General features: G+C 46.7%; 1 protein-coding gene across 7 annotated transcripts in view; it reads left to right on the top strand.

Annotated features, from left to right (window-relative positions):
• The window catches only part of FLNB (filamin B), a 91,505-nt gene extending 79,202 nt beyond the window's left edge, over positions 1–12,303 (top strand). For 6 of the 7 annotated variants that reach the window (XM_054837859.1, XM_054837858.1, XM_054837862.1 and 3 more), the window contains 10 exons: positions 507–659; positions 983–1,105; positions 1,685–1,951; positions 2,403–2,540; positions 2,631–2,746; positions 4,607–4,739; positions 5,784–5,960; positions 8,417–8,635; positions 9,582–9,785; positions 10,491–12,303. In XM_054837859.1, the coding sequence (XP_054693834.1) occupies positions 507–659; positions 983–1,105; positions 1,685–1,951; positions 2,403–2,540; positions 2,631–2,746; positions 4,607–4,739; positions 5,784–5,960; positions 8,417–8,635; positions 9,582–9,785; positions 10,491–10,678 (1,718 nt within the window). In that variant the 3' untranslated portion in view covers positions 10,679–12,303. The remainder of the gene's footprint in view (positions 1–506; positions 660–982; positions 1,106–1,684; positions 1,952–2,402; positions 2,541–2,630; positions 2,747–4,606; positions 4,740–5,783; positions 5,961–8,416; positions 8,636–9,581; positions 9,786–10,490) is intronic. The other variant, XM_054837865.1, reaches the window with a different exon arrangement.
• The last annotated feature ends 2,234 nt before the right edge of the window (positions 12,304–14,537 follow it).

Here is a 14,537-nt window from a genome sequence, read left to right as displayed (position 1 = left end):
GCAAATAGTCTATTGAGCATGCACAGTCATCACTGTCAGTTATTAACTACAGACAATGCTATTAACTTCTAAAATGCTTTGCATTGCATTGTCTTGGCTGATGTCTTCTGTTACAGCCAACAGGGACTGTCACTGAGGCACTGACGAAGCTTTTCTTTCATTTGATGGTGCTGCTTCTAGTATCATTCTGTACAACAAGGAGGAAATGAGGAAGATATTTCCCTGTTGGTTTAATGTGGAGCCTTGGCCACAGTCTTTGAAGCTAACTTTTCAACATTACTAAAGTAAAAGGGATATGGCCAGAGCATTTTAGGAGCTGAACGCATGCTGCATCTTGAATATCTGACTGATTAGGACTACAAAAATGTCATTAAGGCGTTGTGCAACTCCCATGTGCCCATTCTGATGCAAACCTACTGACTAGCTACTGCTATGGGTTTGGACTATTTTATGTCAAATTTATAATAGTGCTATGGAAATCCGAGGCTAATTTAGCTGTATTGTAGGTTATGGTGGGATCTCACTGGCAGTTGAAGGACCCAGCAAGGTAGATATCCAAACTGAAGACCTAGAAGATGGAACTTGCAAAGTGTCCTATTTTCCAACTGTACCTGGCGTCTACATTGTGTCCACTAAATTTGCAGATGAACATATTCCAGGTAAGCAGGAGTGTTTGGAAACTTTCTGGTTAGTATAACAAAAGTCTTACCTAGTTGGCCAGTGCACTAGAACTGGGGATGGGCTGCGTGATCTGGCTCGTACCATAAGTCCCAAAGATTCAAGGAGGTCCTACCAGTACACTCCAAAAGCAGCAAGCATCCAAAACTGTTCTGGTTACGTGGGTGTATTTCATTTGGACCTGACTGTTAGCTGGCTCTGAAACTTCCCTCTGATACGCTACAAGTCGGAGGAAGCTTTCACTCCTCCCCTCGATGCAGTGTGTAGTGACCGGAGGAGGAATGACTTGCTGTGCTACTTACAGGCAGCCCATTTACTGTGAAGATAAGTGGTGAAGGAAGAGTTAAGGAGAGCATCACACGAACAAGACGGGCTCCCTCTGTTGCAACAGTAGGAAGCATATGTGATCTGAACCTAAAAATTCCAGGTGAGCGATGTCCTTATCCCCGTAACCATAACTTGCATTTGTATAGCGTGGGTGTACCTGAAGCAGTGGAAATAGGAACTTCAGTGTTGTTAGGATGTTAAGATAGTTTAGGGAAGAAACACTGGTAATGTGGTCTCCTTGAATGGTTAAAAATGAGTATAACTGTGATTAACATATGGAGAAGTAAATACCAGGGAGGCCTTAATCTGTTCTGTGTACAGCAGGCTGGAGAATGGGCTGCACAGCTCACTCTCCAGGGTTTTAAGATCATCATCATCATCATCATGTTGGCTGCGAAGTGTTTGTACTGCTGCCTGGCAAATCTGAATCACATAGGCCAGTCTTAGTGGGCTGCACTTATCCAGCCTCTTCATCTGTCCCTGTAGCAGCTGGTGAGCTGTAACTGGGCAGGCTGGCTGCTTGGCAGCGCGCATCTAGCTGAGCGTAGAAACTGGCACCTATGTGCCTCTCCTGTCATCTGCACCGTCTAATCACTTGAGTTCGGGTCCTGCTTCCAGAAACAAATACCAAAACTCTTTGTCACTTTCTAATCTGCGATTTTAATTCTCTTCTTGTTAGAAATTGATTGTGGGGATATGACAGCCCAGGTAACTAGTCCCTCTGGAAGGAACTTTGATGCAGAAATCGTAGAAGCTGACAAAAACACCTATTGCGTCCGCTTTGTGCCACAAGAAATGGGGGTCCACACTGTGGATGTCAAATACAGAGGGCAGCCGGTGCCGGGCAGCCCCTTCCAGTTCACCGTGGGGCCGCTGGGCGAGGGAGGAGCCCATAAAGTGAGAGCTGGAGGTCCAGGGCTGGAGCGTGGAGAAACGGGCATCCCAGGTGAGTCCTCTGCTCTTGCTAGGCTCCGGTACCTGCTGTGCATGGCTCTGCAGCGCAGTGCTTTGGTTTCTGTTGGCTTCTCCTCTTAAGAGCTTGAGCAGAGCTTCATGTAACACTGTAGGGTCGCCCCGAGCCAGGGGTGGTCAGTGGAGAAACACAGAGGAATAATGTTGCTGCGTCATGCAGATGGGCAAGTCTGAAGTCCACGTTTTGGAAACCAAGTGCTCTCACAGAACGAGCTTGCGGTTGTAAGGTGTGCTGTGCAGGGTTGATAGGCTAATTCAAGGCTAGTAGCGGTTTCTCCAAAAGGCTCCTAAGTGTTATCACCCAAGATGGTGGGATGAGGTACCATTACATACACATAACTATGGCATGCTGCACGGTCTGTTAGGAAGAAGCTGAAACCCAGCAGCAAACTTACACTTGTGTGTGCTCTCATGTGCTTCAACAGCTGAGTTCAGTATATGGACACGGGAAGCTGGAGCTGGAGGACTGTCTATTGCTGTAGAAGGCCCAAGTAAAGCAGAAATTGCCTTTGAGGACCATAAAGATGGATCTTGTGGTGTGTCATACGTAGTTCAAGAACCAGGTACGTACTAAGACCAAATCATACTGAAATAACACTGAATGCTGCTTTCAAAGAAACTAAGGACACTCACTGCTTCTTTTCTCCCTGCAGGCAACTATGAGGTGTCCATAAAGTTCAATGATGAGCACATTCCTGAAAGCCCCTACCTGGTTCCCGTCATCGCCCCATCCGATGATGCTCGCAGGCTCACTGTCACTAGCCTTCAGGTGAGACATAAGGAAACATCTCCACAGCTTGCCACACAGACTGATTTCGTCCTTGTTCTCAGAGACCAAAATGGTGGTCCTTTCTTCTTAGTAATAGCCTTGCCTTAGTTGGTGCTTGTTTTCAAGCTCAGGTTGCAGCCAGAGAAAGGTTTTTGGCAGCTGGCCCCTTGGTAACTTGGGTCGGTAGAGCTGGCCCAGCTCTGGCTAGCCAGAATTTGAAGGTAGAAGGCTCAACTGAGTGTATTGCAGGTAGTAACACTTGGGAATTAAGAATAAGAGGCTCTGGAAATAGCATTGGAGGAGCTAAAACTTGCTTTCCACCCCATTAGCTAGGGGAGGGCCAGGGAGAACTGAAACATGAACGTGAACCACCAGTGATCATGCTGGTTACTCAGTTGGCACGTGGACTGAAGAGCTGGGTTTCCATGGGCAAGGCAGCATAGGGCTGCGTGGTTGGGACATTCCTGCAGCCTTGCTGGAGCATTTGCATGGGCAGATGGAGGGGGTCCCGCCGTGATGTCAGAGCACGGATTTGCTCTGGCTGACGTCACAAAACCAGGCAGTCGCAGCTCAGATGATTCATGAACAGCAGTGAATCTCAGAGTAAATCACAGCTTTGTAACTGGTCTGGGCTCATCTGTTAACCTCACCATATCATTTTTGTGTGTGTGGTTAGGTGCATTGAAATAAAAGTAACATTAAAGGCCTGACTTAAATCTCCAAAGCCAGAAGCTTGAACATGAGACTGAGAATCTGTGTCTGAATGTACTGTACCTCAGTCCTCATCGAGTTGTGATAAGCAATTAGTACTTCAGTTGAGGCTTTTTTGGGGGGGGGGATGTCCCAGCTGTGGTCCCCGGGAGTTTGCCTGGGCTGCAGGACTCCTCCACGTTGGCTGTGTAAATGAATCATGACAGCCTGATCCAATAGTATCTCTTCTAACCATGAGTTACAAGGGCGTTAATTAGTCACTGTGGTATTGATGTTTCTCTTGTGTTTCATTTAAAGACTTTTTGACAGGAATACTCTCTTCAATTAAGTCCTGGAGAGGCAGATAAAGCTGAGTATTCCGTAACAGAGCGCAATGTGCAGCGTCCGCCTCTGCTAAACCCTCATCAGGGACTTGATACATACATTGTACCTCAGTTCTACTCAGTTGCATTTATTTCCCTCTTCAGGATTTAGTTGAAAACAAAATCAGGTAAAGTATGTTCAGCATAAAATATTATTGCCAGATAGCTGCGTGGGCTGCTCTGGTTGAGGACTGTTGCAGCACAGATGCTGAGCTGCCTCGTCTTCCACTGATGGCCTTGACAGCACAGCAACATCTGGTTTCGTGTTTTAAATTGCTTTCTCATGTTAAGACGTGTTGTGGTGGCGTTCTAAATGCAGCCTCTTGTGGCAAATATAAACATGCATGTTACTCTTTCAGACAACTGGATTATCAGAGGCTTTTCCCCTGAATGAATCTGGAATGAATGAATGGGCTGAAAATGGAGCTATAGCTTAAACATCCTTTAAATCAAGTGCCTGAATACGGGGGCCGACCTCAGTGATAACGGGTGACTAGTCTTGTAAACCGGCCTCTGCCTGATTTGGCAGAGTCGTCTGGCTTCCAAAAATGGTCTGTTGCCATGGGAAAAATCAGCCTAGCCGATATGGGTGACTCCTAAATCAGGCACCCCCTAAGAGGGAGAGAGCTTCTGATTTGAGAGTTAAAGCAAGTCCCAACTTTACACCTTTTGTTGAAATCTAAAAAAAAAAAAAATTGTGCTGAAGTATGGTTATTTCCCTGCCACAAATCTTGTGCTGTCTGAAACGAGAAGTTTAAATTTGATAATCTGACTGTTGCATTCTCAGGAGTCTGGATTAAAAGTTAATCAGCCGGCATCCTTTGCTATAAGGCTGAACGGGGCAAAGGGCAAGATTGATGCTAAAGTCCACAGCCCCTCCGGAGCTGTAGAAGAGTGCCACGTGTCTGAGCTGGAGCCAGGTGAGCATGGCTTTACGTTGGTCAGAACAAACCGGGTGACCTCCAAAATACGCTCACTGCCCCATAGCGAGGGGGTTTAGTCCCTTCGGCTTGTGAACAGCATATCCCAGGGCCAAGCACCTTGTTTGGAGAATGACTTCTTGGTGTCGAGAGTTGTTCGGGCAGGATTATGTCCGTGCTTTTCCTAGATAGCTCATGAAATGGCTGAGCCCTAACTTGTGCAAGATACGGATATTTAAGTCTTGGCTTGCCGATGAAGATATGGTGATATTAGTCATAAATGAAATATGATGTTGTTGAGTTTAGCCAGGGAAGAAGTTTATTTTTCAAAGCTGTGCTTCCATCTTTGACTAATAGTTTATTTTTAACTTGCGCTCACTCCTTCATATGAAACGTCAAGGAAGCTGAACATAAGCAAACGCTACAGAAAGCTCAACACCTGTTTCAGCAATGAGCTTTTCTTTTTCACTTGAAGTCTGAATGAGTTATGGGCTGTACTATGGACGGACAGCTGCTGTTTGGCTGGGGAAGATCACTCCCTCCTCTGGGTTAACACGCAATCAAAAATGTTAAATATCAGCAACTTGCTAAATGACCTTATTAAATAAAGGTGCGGTGTCTGTGGTGTCAGAGCAGCGCGCTCAGCCCACTGGTAGGATTTGGCTTGCTCATACCAGCTGCTTTTCTTCTCCGCACTGCTCCCTCGACCACTGACAGGTCGGGCTGCGATTAAGCTGTCATGTTTAGTGCGTGTTTGAGGCGAATAGCCCTAAAAATGACCCTGCAGACTAGATGACAGCTGAGATCAGGTCCTAGTAGACAAGGTGAAAATGCAACCTGTGACACCTCCTGTGATAAATATGGCATTTTCCTACTTAAATATGAGCTCAGCAGCTTGTGTAGCTGACTTTGCTTAAGCTGGAACCAAAATACGTCAAAGTGTTACAGAAGCCTTGCTTGGGTTGCTAACCAGCCCTGTGTTGGGTTAAATTGCTGGTTTAACGATAACTCTGATATATCAGAAAAGCCACTTCTGTCTTGTAGATAAGTATGCCGTTCGGTTCATCCCCCATGAAAACGGCATCCACTCCATTGACGTGAAGTTCAACGGGAGCCATGTCGTGGGCAGCCCTTTCAAAGTGCGTGTTGGCGAGCCCGGGCAGGCGGGCAATCCCGCGCTTGTCACGGCGTATGGATCCGGCCTGGAGAGCGGTACCACGGGTAACCCTTCTTTTACAGCTTTGATACAGACCTGTTTGCACTTTGGCTTTCTGAGAGAGACAGAAGCTGTTCCTGTGCATATTGTTCCATGACTTTCCCTGCTGAGGCAGCTGAACTAACCCACATTCTCTGCCAACCTGGGCGCAGGCTAATTTTGCTTTCTTGCATGCTCCTCAAGTCTTATAACCATCGAATAGCGAGACTGCAGGCTATGCTGAGCCTTAACGAACTTAAAACCTCTCTCAACCAGCAACTGTAGCACAAGTTCATGTGAACTAGTTAGCAGCTGAGCTACGACTCTGCCGGTTAGCTTAGCTCCATGTCGGTGGTCCCTCGGAGCCCCAGAGATAACCCTGGCTCCTTTCCACGCGTGAACACCATGTCTGCAAAGGCCGGAGGCTTTTGTGAATGCAGGTACTGAGTTGGCTGTCTCGTTGAAGGAGTCTTGTTTAACTTGCATACCCCTGTTAATGAAATGGGTACAAGGGGTGTACCCAGTTACCTTCAGTGCTTGTACCTCTAAGAAATTTCAAGTTAAATGTAGTACGATGTGTCAGCTCTAGGGAGTAGGGTGGATTGTTCTGTTTGTAGTGTGCTATATGTGCTTCAGATGCAGCAGATTCTGACTCTTCTTGGAAATCTGACACCTAGTTATCTGCTGTGTCTGCCCCATCTGATAGTTCTTAACTCAAGAATGTAGGATTTAGGGTTGGTTTTTTTTTCATTTATATGATTTATGGCCTTAGTAAGAACGTATGGAAACATTCCAGGATATGCACTTCAATTTATTTAATTGTCTGCTTTCTTGGGCCACACACACAGGTGAATAGCAGAGTAAAACTGATTATTTTTTTTTTCCTTTTGATGTGCAAGATGGTAGCTAGTTCCTCTTATCCTATCTACTGCTATCTTTTGTGGATTCCATTTCATACCTTTTTTTTTCCCTGGAAAAAAAAAATTACTGCAGTTATTCAGTCAAAGCTTCTGCTGTTCTGGAGGGACCAAGCAGTTGGTTTTGGAAACACGCGGATATACTTTGTAAAATAACAATATTGTAGCCTGTGCTGCTTTAATAGGTGGAAACAAAAGCACTCGTTAATACTAGCCACTGATGCATCAGGGACAGGGGAATTTTTCTCCATCTATAAAGGTGCTTGGGGTTGTTTTTAATCTAAATAGACTGTTTAACTTTAGCAAAGTTACTCTGTGCCCCCTTGTTGAATTCTGGCTGTTGCCAAAAGCTCAGTGCCCTGGGAGCCGCTGAGCAGCGGTTCTGAACAATGATCTAGTGTAGAGGTTTCAATAGCCGGTGGCTGAGCACCTGAAACGTCCCCCCGGGAGGGGTGCGTGTCTGCAGCCTCCAACAATGCGAGCCTTCATTTGGGGCACAGGGAAAAAGCAGTGACTTCGGAGCAAGAAGTCTTCAGTGAGTGACTGTGAAGCTTGCTGGCTTTGGAAATTAATTTTCCTCTGGGTGAGCAGTGCATTTTGCAAGCTGATTGCCTTACCTCCCAGGCAGGCGGTACCGCTGAGATTTACTGCTAAAGCACTGGAAGATGGTAAAACCCTCTGTGGGAGCTGGGTTCTTCCAGCATTGCAACACAGCAGCCTCTTGTGCGGAGAGGCTAGAAACTTCTCCGTAGTTTATCACCATGCTTGTATGCTTCAGTCACAGCTGTAGTAAACTTTCCCATAACCGTCCTGGTTTTGATTGAGCTTGAGCGCTTTATTCTTCCTCAGCAGTGTCTGATACAACAGCCCAAAGATCATAAATATTTGAAGCCAGAGTTTGACAGTAAATTATTCGGGGGCTGAAAGCCTTGCTTAATTTTTTTCTTGTGTTGCTGGCATTGTGTCATTGGCTTAGTATTAGCAGCAATAATTCAGCTGCTTAACCAGATGCTGTAATTAAACAAGCTTTTGTTTCCACAAACTGCTTGGAGTGCTGTTGCTGAGCAGTTCAAATACCCATCGAACATTCCTCCAGATCTCCTGCCCCTTATCTCTCTTGCTTTCTTGTGGGCTCTTCACTGCTGATTTATGGTTCAGGCAGTGAGACGGCGAGCTTTCCTGAGCTTAGCCGTGCAGAAGGCTGTGTCGGTGCAAGCTCCGACGCCCAGCAGAAAGGCTCTTCTTCTAAGAGTTTTCTCCTAAAGCCATTCTTTTGATGCCGAATTACTTCTGTATCAGTCCTGGAGGGCTCTCATGACTCCCACACAGTCACGCAATGCGAGTGGAGGAGGGAGCCGGGGTGCCGGCGGGGAGACTGCCGGGGGTGCAGAACCCCCCGTCAGGGCTGGCCCGTGCAAGGGTGCTGGGCGGGGGGGCGCATGCTGTCCCTCCCTGCATGCAGCCTCGTCTTGCACCGAATTACCCTTTCCTATTTAATAATTGAGGCTGCTTGTGTTACATCGGGTGTGAGGAAGAGTGTGTCTTACTGTGCTACATCTTTCTAGGATTGCAGTCGGAGTTTTTCATTAACACGACCAAGGCTGGTCCAGGTACCCTCTCTGTTACAATTGAAGGGCCATCAAAGGTGAAAATGGACTGCCAGGAAACTCCAGAAGGTTACAAAGTCATGTACACACCCATGGCTCCAGGAAACTATTTAATTGGAGTTAAATATGGTGGACCTAACCACATAGTGGGCAGCCCCTTCAAGGCAAAGGTTACAGGTAAAAAGTTAACCAGTATTTACTGTGTGCCTGAAGTAGTTTATGTCATTCAGTAAATATGTCCCTCTGAGAGAGTGCAGCATTCAGGCCTAGATGCTCAAAAACATGAGAAGCAAAATGTTTCTCCCCATCACCTCCGAAGCCTAGATGAGGGATCTCAGAAGGCTACAGGCGCGTTAGTCGTGGAGCTTGCCAGCTTGACTCAGTGGAGGGCCCTAAAGCAGCTTCATGGGGGAATATTAAATCCTGACCTAGCACTAGGCTGTTGCATTGGCAATAGGGAAATATGACTTATTTACCCATTTCCCCCCAAAGCCTGAAACCTGGTCGCCTGTAGCATAAGTGATGCCCCTCTTGGTCTCATTTTGGTGCAGGTGTCGCCTAACCAAAGGTCAGTAACATCTGGGAGGCTTTTAGATGATGTGAGGAAGGCTGGTTTAGGAAGCTCTTTCTCTCTTCAGTGCTATGTTTAAGCACAGACTGGAGTTCATCTCTGCTGCTGCCCCTGAGCTAGTGAACCCTCTCCTGGTCCCCGTGGCGCGGTGATGTTTTTGGGAGCGGACGGCAGGGACTGCGCTCCCCTGGGCTGGGACATGCTCTGCTTTCAAAATGGGTTACTGCAAAATTGCACCTGCTTTTCTGCCAACTCTAGTAATTTTTGGCATTTGGTGATTGGAGCACAATTAACTCTTCTTAAGCAGCCAGCTTTGCTTAATGAATCCTGAAGTTCCTGTGGTCCTTTAACCACTCAAGGGCTCTGGGACGGGGTTGTTGCCAGCGTTGCTGGAAGATGTCGGCTTAAAAACCCAAGTAGGAAATTGCTCCTCTCCAAAAATGCATTTTGGGTGCAGAATGCATGCTAGTCATTAGAAGGGTTTCGAAACCTCCTTGTAAATGCCTTTCAGATGGGGTGAATCTGAATGTCAGAAGTCTTTTCTGTTTCCAGGACAGCGACTGGTTAGCCCAGGCAGCGCCAATGAAACTTCTTCCATCCTGGTAGAGTCGGTGACAAGGTCATCAACTGAGACATGCTATAGTGCCATTCCCAAATCCACCTCGGATGCCAGCAAAGTGGTTTCCCGGGGAGCAGGACTCTCAAAGGCTTTTGTGGGTCAGAAAAGCTCTTTCTCCGTGGACTGCAGCAAAGCAGGTATGGGTACAGGAACCAGCTGGATGTCAGGGTGGTTTAGCTGGACTTTTTTTGCCCTAAACCAGCTTGCAAAGTTAAAATTTAGAGCTTGAGGTGATGATCTGGTTCTAAAGAAAAGCTCTAAATGCTACACAGCACTCACCAAATCAATCCTAATGTAGAGGCTGTAAAGATGCCAGTTCCTCTCCAAATGGCTTTATCTGAGCCAGGTGCGCCTGAAAGCAACCACAGGGGTATGGCACAAGAACAAACAGGTTGCTGAACTTAAGCAACCCTCGTGGTGCATTATAGCATGTAATGTGAGGTGTTCCCGTAAGCCTTGAGTGCTGATCATCAGCACCTGGGAGCTTCGTGGTGGGTGGATTACAGGCCAGCCATGTTCACTGGTCTCTGCTATTAATTTCTAACGACGTACTGGAAAGGCAGTGCCTGCTTGCTTTCAAGAGAAGTGCTGATGTCTCTGGTTAGATAGTGGTAGCCTGTCGGGCCTGGCAAAATGCACAAATAAAGCCTTGCCTCTATGAGGTTGAAGGCTTTTTAAAATAAAATTCCTTCTTACACCAAATGAGCTTAGCCACACCTCAGACTACTGCTCTTTGAATTAAAATAACAAAATCCTTGTTTTATGGAGCTAATATGTTATGGTACAACCATGCTTGTTTGTTTAAGCTTAGGAATGATTAACAGTCTGTTATTTTGCTATAGGTTCAAATATGTTGTTAGTTGGCGTCCACGGACCTACAATACCATGTGAAGAAGTATCTATCAAGCATTTGGGCAGCCATCAGTACAACGTAACATACGTCGTCAAGGAAAGGGGTGACTATATTCTGGCGGTGAAATGGGGTGATGAGCACATCCCCGGGAGTCCCTTCCACGTCACCGTTCCTTAAACTCGCCAAGCGTCAGAGTCGATCTTTGCGTTTGCAGTTCAGATGTAGAGTTATACCAGGTGCAGTCCTGTTGCAAAATGCAGTATCTAGATACACACGGCTCACATTTCAATACAGTCAGAAGTAAACTCTGTAACTTCATTTTTTACAAGCATTTCACTTCTATCCTACTTACCAACCTAATATCAATTTATTTAATGTCCTCCTCAAATTGTACCTTTGCAGTACTGTCTGGGTCACTGTTAATGTTTGGAGAATCATGTGGATAACTAGACACTAATTTCCCTTGCGGATGTTAAAGACTTTAGATGTTAACTGAAAACTGGAATTTGTCTTTGTAATTGGGTATCTTAACTACTGATTTTATTTGACTGGAGACTTTACGTTTTAGTTATGGAATATGACTTGGGCTGTCCCCAGTTCAAATTCTTTTCTGTAAAGAAATGAGGTAAAACTGGTACTATAATAGGTGCCTTTGTATACTTGATCAATTTTAACGCTTAACATTATAAAAAGCTACTACAAGTGGCTTTACCACTCAAATTTAAAATGTTTTTGAAAATGCTTTGCTAATGGTTTACATTTAGGAAAAGTTTATCTTTTATAGCAAACCAAAAGTAGACTGAAAATGACTTCCTGGAAGCTTTCAGCCTTTCTACGTTAACGCTTTGTAAATCTAGACAGGTAGCTTTTTGGCCATGATGCTAGCAACGCGGTTTTTAATTCGCTTGGGATTCTGATGAAATTTCTGTAACTTTACAGGTAACTCCTCACACTCTTTGTTTTATTTTAAGAACAATCCCCCAGTTTGGCTGGGTTTAATAAAGCCCCTAAACTTGCCAAGCCAGGTGTAGCTCTCACCTGCGTGACCCAAAATTGATGCAGGTCAGCGCACAGCAGTGTATGGGGAAGATGATCAGCGGTTTCCCTGGAGGCTGCAGGCCAGGCACGTAGCTGAGATGGTGCCAAGCCAGCCTGGGGATGGGACCCCTACATCTGTAGCTGGGTATGAGGCGGGAGGGAGGGCGGGAGTGCAAATCTGCCAATAATAGCAATATGAATCAACAAACCTGTAGTTGGTACAAGTTGCTTTATTATATCTCAGTCCAAGGACGCGCCTGAAGCACACTCATCTCTCCTGAAATCCCCTTTGCACTGTAAAAGGCATTCCTGCTGAGGGTCAGGGAGTGAAACCTTCCATTAGAACATGTCTGTTTGTCCTGGATTGCTCCGTGTTACTTCCCAAGTGTGTATCTGAATTGTTGTCAGCTGCTGGGGCTTTAGTAAACCCTCCAAACAAGCTTTAACTCTGTGATTAGGAGAAGGTAGGATTTGTTAAAAACCTGTTGAAATGTCACTGTCTGTCCCTAGGGAGATGTTCATGCTTATGGTTCTGTAGTTACGTATGGATGCACTCCCCTCCAGCACAGTCATCGGGGAAATAAAGGAAGGTTGGGGTTTTTTTACTGTGCTTTTTTTGTGCCTTAATGTGAAATGCTCACTACATTGTAAACTAGGAAGTAAAAACAAAATAAACTGGAATAAAATGCAGGATTGTAAAATTGTATCTTATAACTTATTAAATAGAAATGTTTGCTTCATTAAAATGTGCATGTTAAAAACAACATTGGATTCTTTTCATATGTAGTCAGTAAAGTTCAAGCTAAAACTACAGCACGCAAGCAGCTTCAGGCAGACCAAATAACCCCAGATCGTGAGCCATGCAGGTAGCTGTGAAACTTGGGCATAACCTCAGCACCATTCATTTTTTTTTCCTCTAATCCACCTCTTTTTTTTTTCCTAAAACAAAACGTCTGGCAAAAATTTCAGCCATGGCACAAACATACTGAGCAGCAGTGGGCAGAGTGTGAATGGGGCATGACACGGCCGTGCTGGTTGTCCTCTCCGTAGACCCCAGGCACTGGGGCAGCGGCGCTGGGGAGCGCCCTGTCCCCGGCAAGGTTGTAGGTCTGATCCCAGGGCGCTGCCAGTGGCACCCGCCAGCTCCTCCGGGCTCTCTGGGGTTGTTTGCAGAAGGTGGTTCCCAGCGTGGTGCTGCACCCGGGGCCGGCTGGCTCCAGCACACGGCCATGGAAACCAGCAGATGTTTTCCCAAACACGGCTCCCACTGCAAGCGTTGCTGAAACCTGAGACACAGCGGCTGCCAAGGACTTTCTTGCCCCAGGTTTATCAGATTATTTCCTTTTTATAGTTAACTGTGTTTCATTAGCTTTGTGCTATGTCAGCTTGAACCTCCTATTTAATGTTTTTAAACAAAACAAAAAAAACCCTGGATACAGCTGGTGGGTTGAGTAAACCTTGAGAGCCTGTGTAACTCTTATTGCCCAGTAAACCTGCTCTTGTCTGGCCTTCTCTTGCCTGTTGCTGCTGGCTTGTGTGCTCTAATCCCACCAGCTGAAATTAATGGGAGTTGTCTGTGAAGTTGGTGGACCCTGATTGTTACCTTGCCTGAGGTTACCTTCACCAAAACCTGAGCCCTGCTTCAAGCGAGCAGTTGTGTCCTGCCTGGGCACTGAGAGATGTGGGGTGGCTGCAGAAATTAACTTGCTAAGGACAGCAAGCACCCGGTGGCATTGATTAGAGGAGTTCTTGGTGCAACTTGGCTGCATCGATCTTTGGCAGCAATGTTCAGTCAACTCCACCAGCTCTGGCAGCTGAGGACTGATTTTGTGTTGGGCACAAAGCGGCGCTTTGGGGGAACCCTATGCTTTGCTTTTGGTCTTTGGCACCTTGACCAAAGCTTCCATTTGCAGTGCCCACCTTAGCAGGCAGCTGTGGGGCTGGGGTAATGGTGTACCAGCTTACTGGTGTCCCAGTGCCTCTTGCTGGGTAGACTTGCTATTGTGTGAAATACATTTTCTTCATTATTTGCAAGGGACAGGCATGGATTTTTGCCTCTAGCTGTGGAATTGGACTATGCTTTTTTGTGGGTTTTTTTTCCTGCCAATTTGGTTGAACTTAAGTTCTTTTTCTTTTTTTATAATCTCTGTCCTTGGTGGTGGTTTGCAGTAGGATTTGGCCACCTGGACCTGTGTGTCCTGCTGGGAACTCCTCCATCCCTCCTCAGCTGTCCCAAACTGTCCTGCAAGCACTCAGCTAGATCTGGCAATGCCCTTGGTAGCCAGCTGGACCCTTGCCTGTTGGTGGCCAGTGACCCAGGGCACCACCATGTAGAAAAGCCTGCTGGGGCCCAGTGTACCTTCAGGAGGTTCACCAGGCATTTTGGTGGGTGGTGGAAGGTAAGTCCCTGCAGCACACCAACCCAGAGACGGTAACTCTCAAGAGCATCCCATCCTCCTGCCTGGTATTGGTGGTTTTTGATGTTAGAAGCATTGTTGATCTTGGTGGGCCAGGGAGGGGTCTTTGGAGATAATGTCCTGGAGCTCCTCACAACCTGCACACCCAGCCTGTCCTTCACTCTGCTCAAGTCCGTCCTGTAGCAGTCCCTGTCCGTGTGCTGTCCTTGTTCCTGCCGTACCCTGGGCTCTCACCTGTGTTTGCTGCCTGCTGCCCTTCTCCTTTGGTTTGGGGAGCTGCTGGAGTTCCCTCTTAGGACTCCTCTGGGTGTCCCTGGCCTTCCCCCATCTGTTTCTGGTGCAGTCACCGGAGCCAGCATGGCAAATATCTCGTATACTTGGGCGTTGCTCAAAACTGAGAATTGCATTAGTCTTGTGCAGCTGTAGTACAGAAAGGCAGGCAAGAGAGCATCCACCACTCCTCTGCTGATCGACGCCTTGGAGGCTGCTCCCGGGGAGACGTGAGGTGGCCGACAGCCCCTCCACGCACATATGGTGTACTCAAACCTGCTGACAGCACGGCCCTCGCGTTCTGCGCCATT

This window comes from Grus americana, chromosome 11, assembly GCF_028858705.1.
Source record: "Grus americana isolate bGruAme1 chromosome 11, bGruAme1.mat, whole genome shotgun sequence".
In the NCBI taxonomy this organism is placed as follows: domain Eukaryota; kingdom Metazoa; phylum Chordata; class Aves; order Gruiformes; family Gruidae; genus Grus; species Grus americana.
The sequence above is the reverse complement of the archived record's forward strand: the minus strand, read 5'-3'. Positions and strand labels throughout refer to the sequence as shown.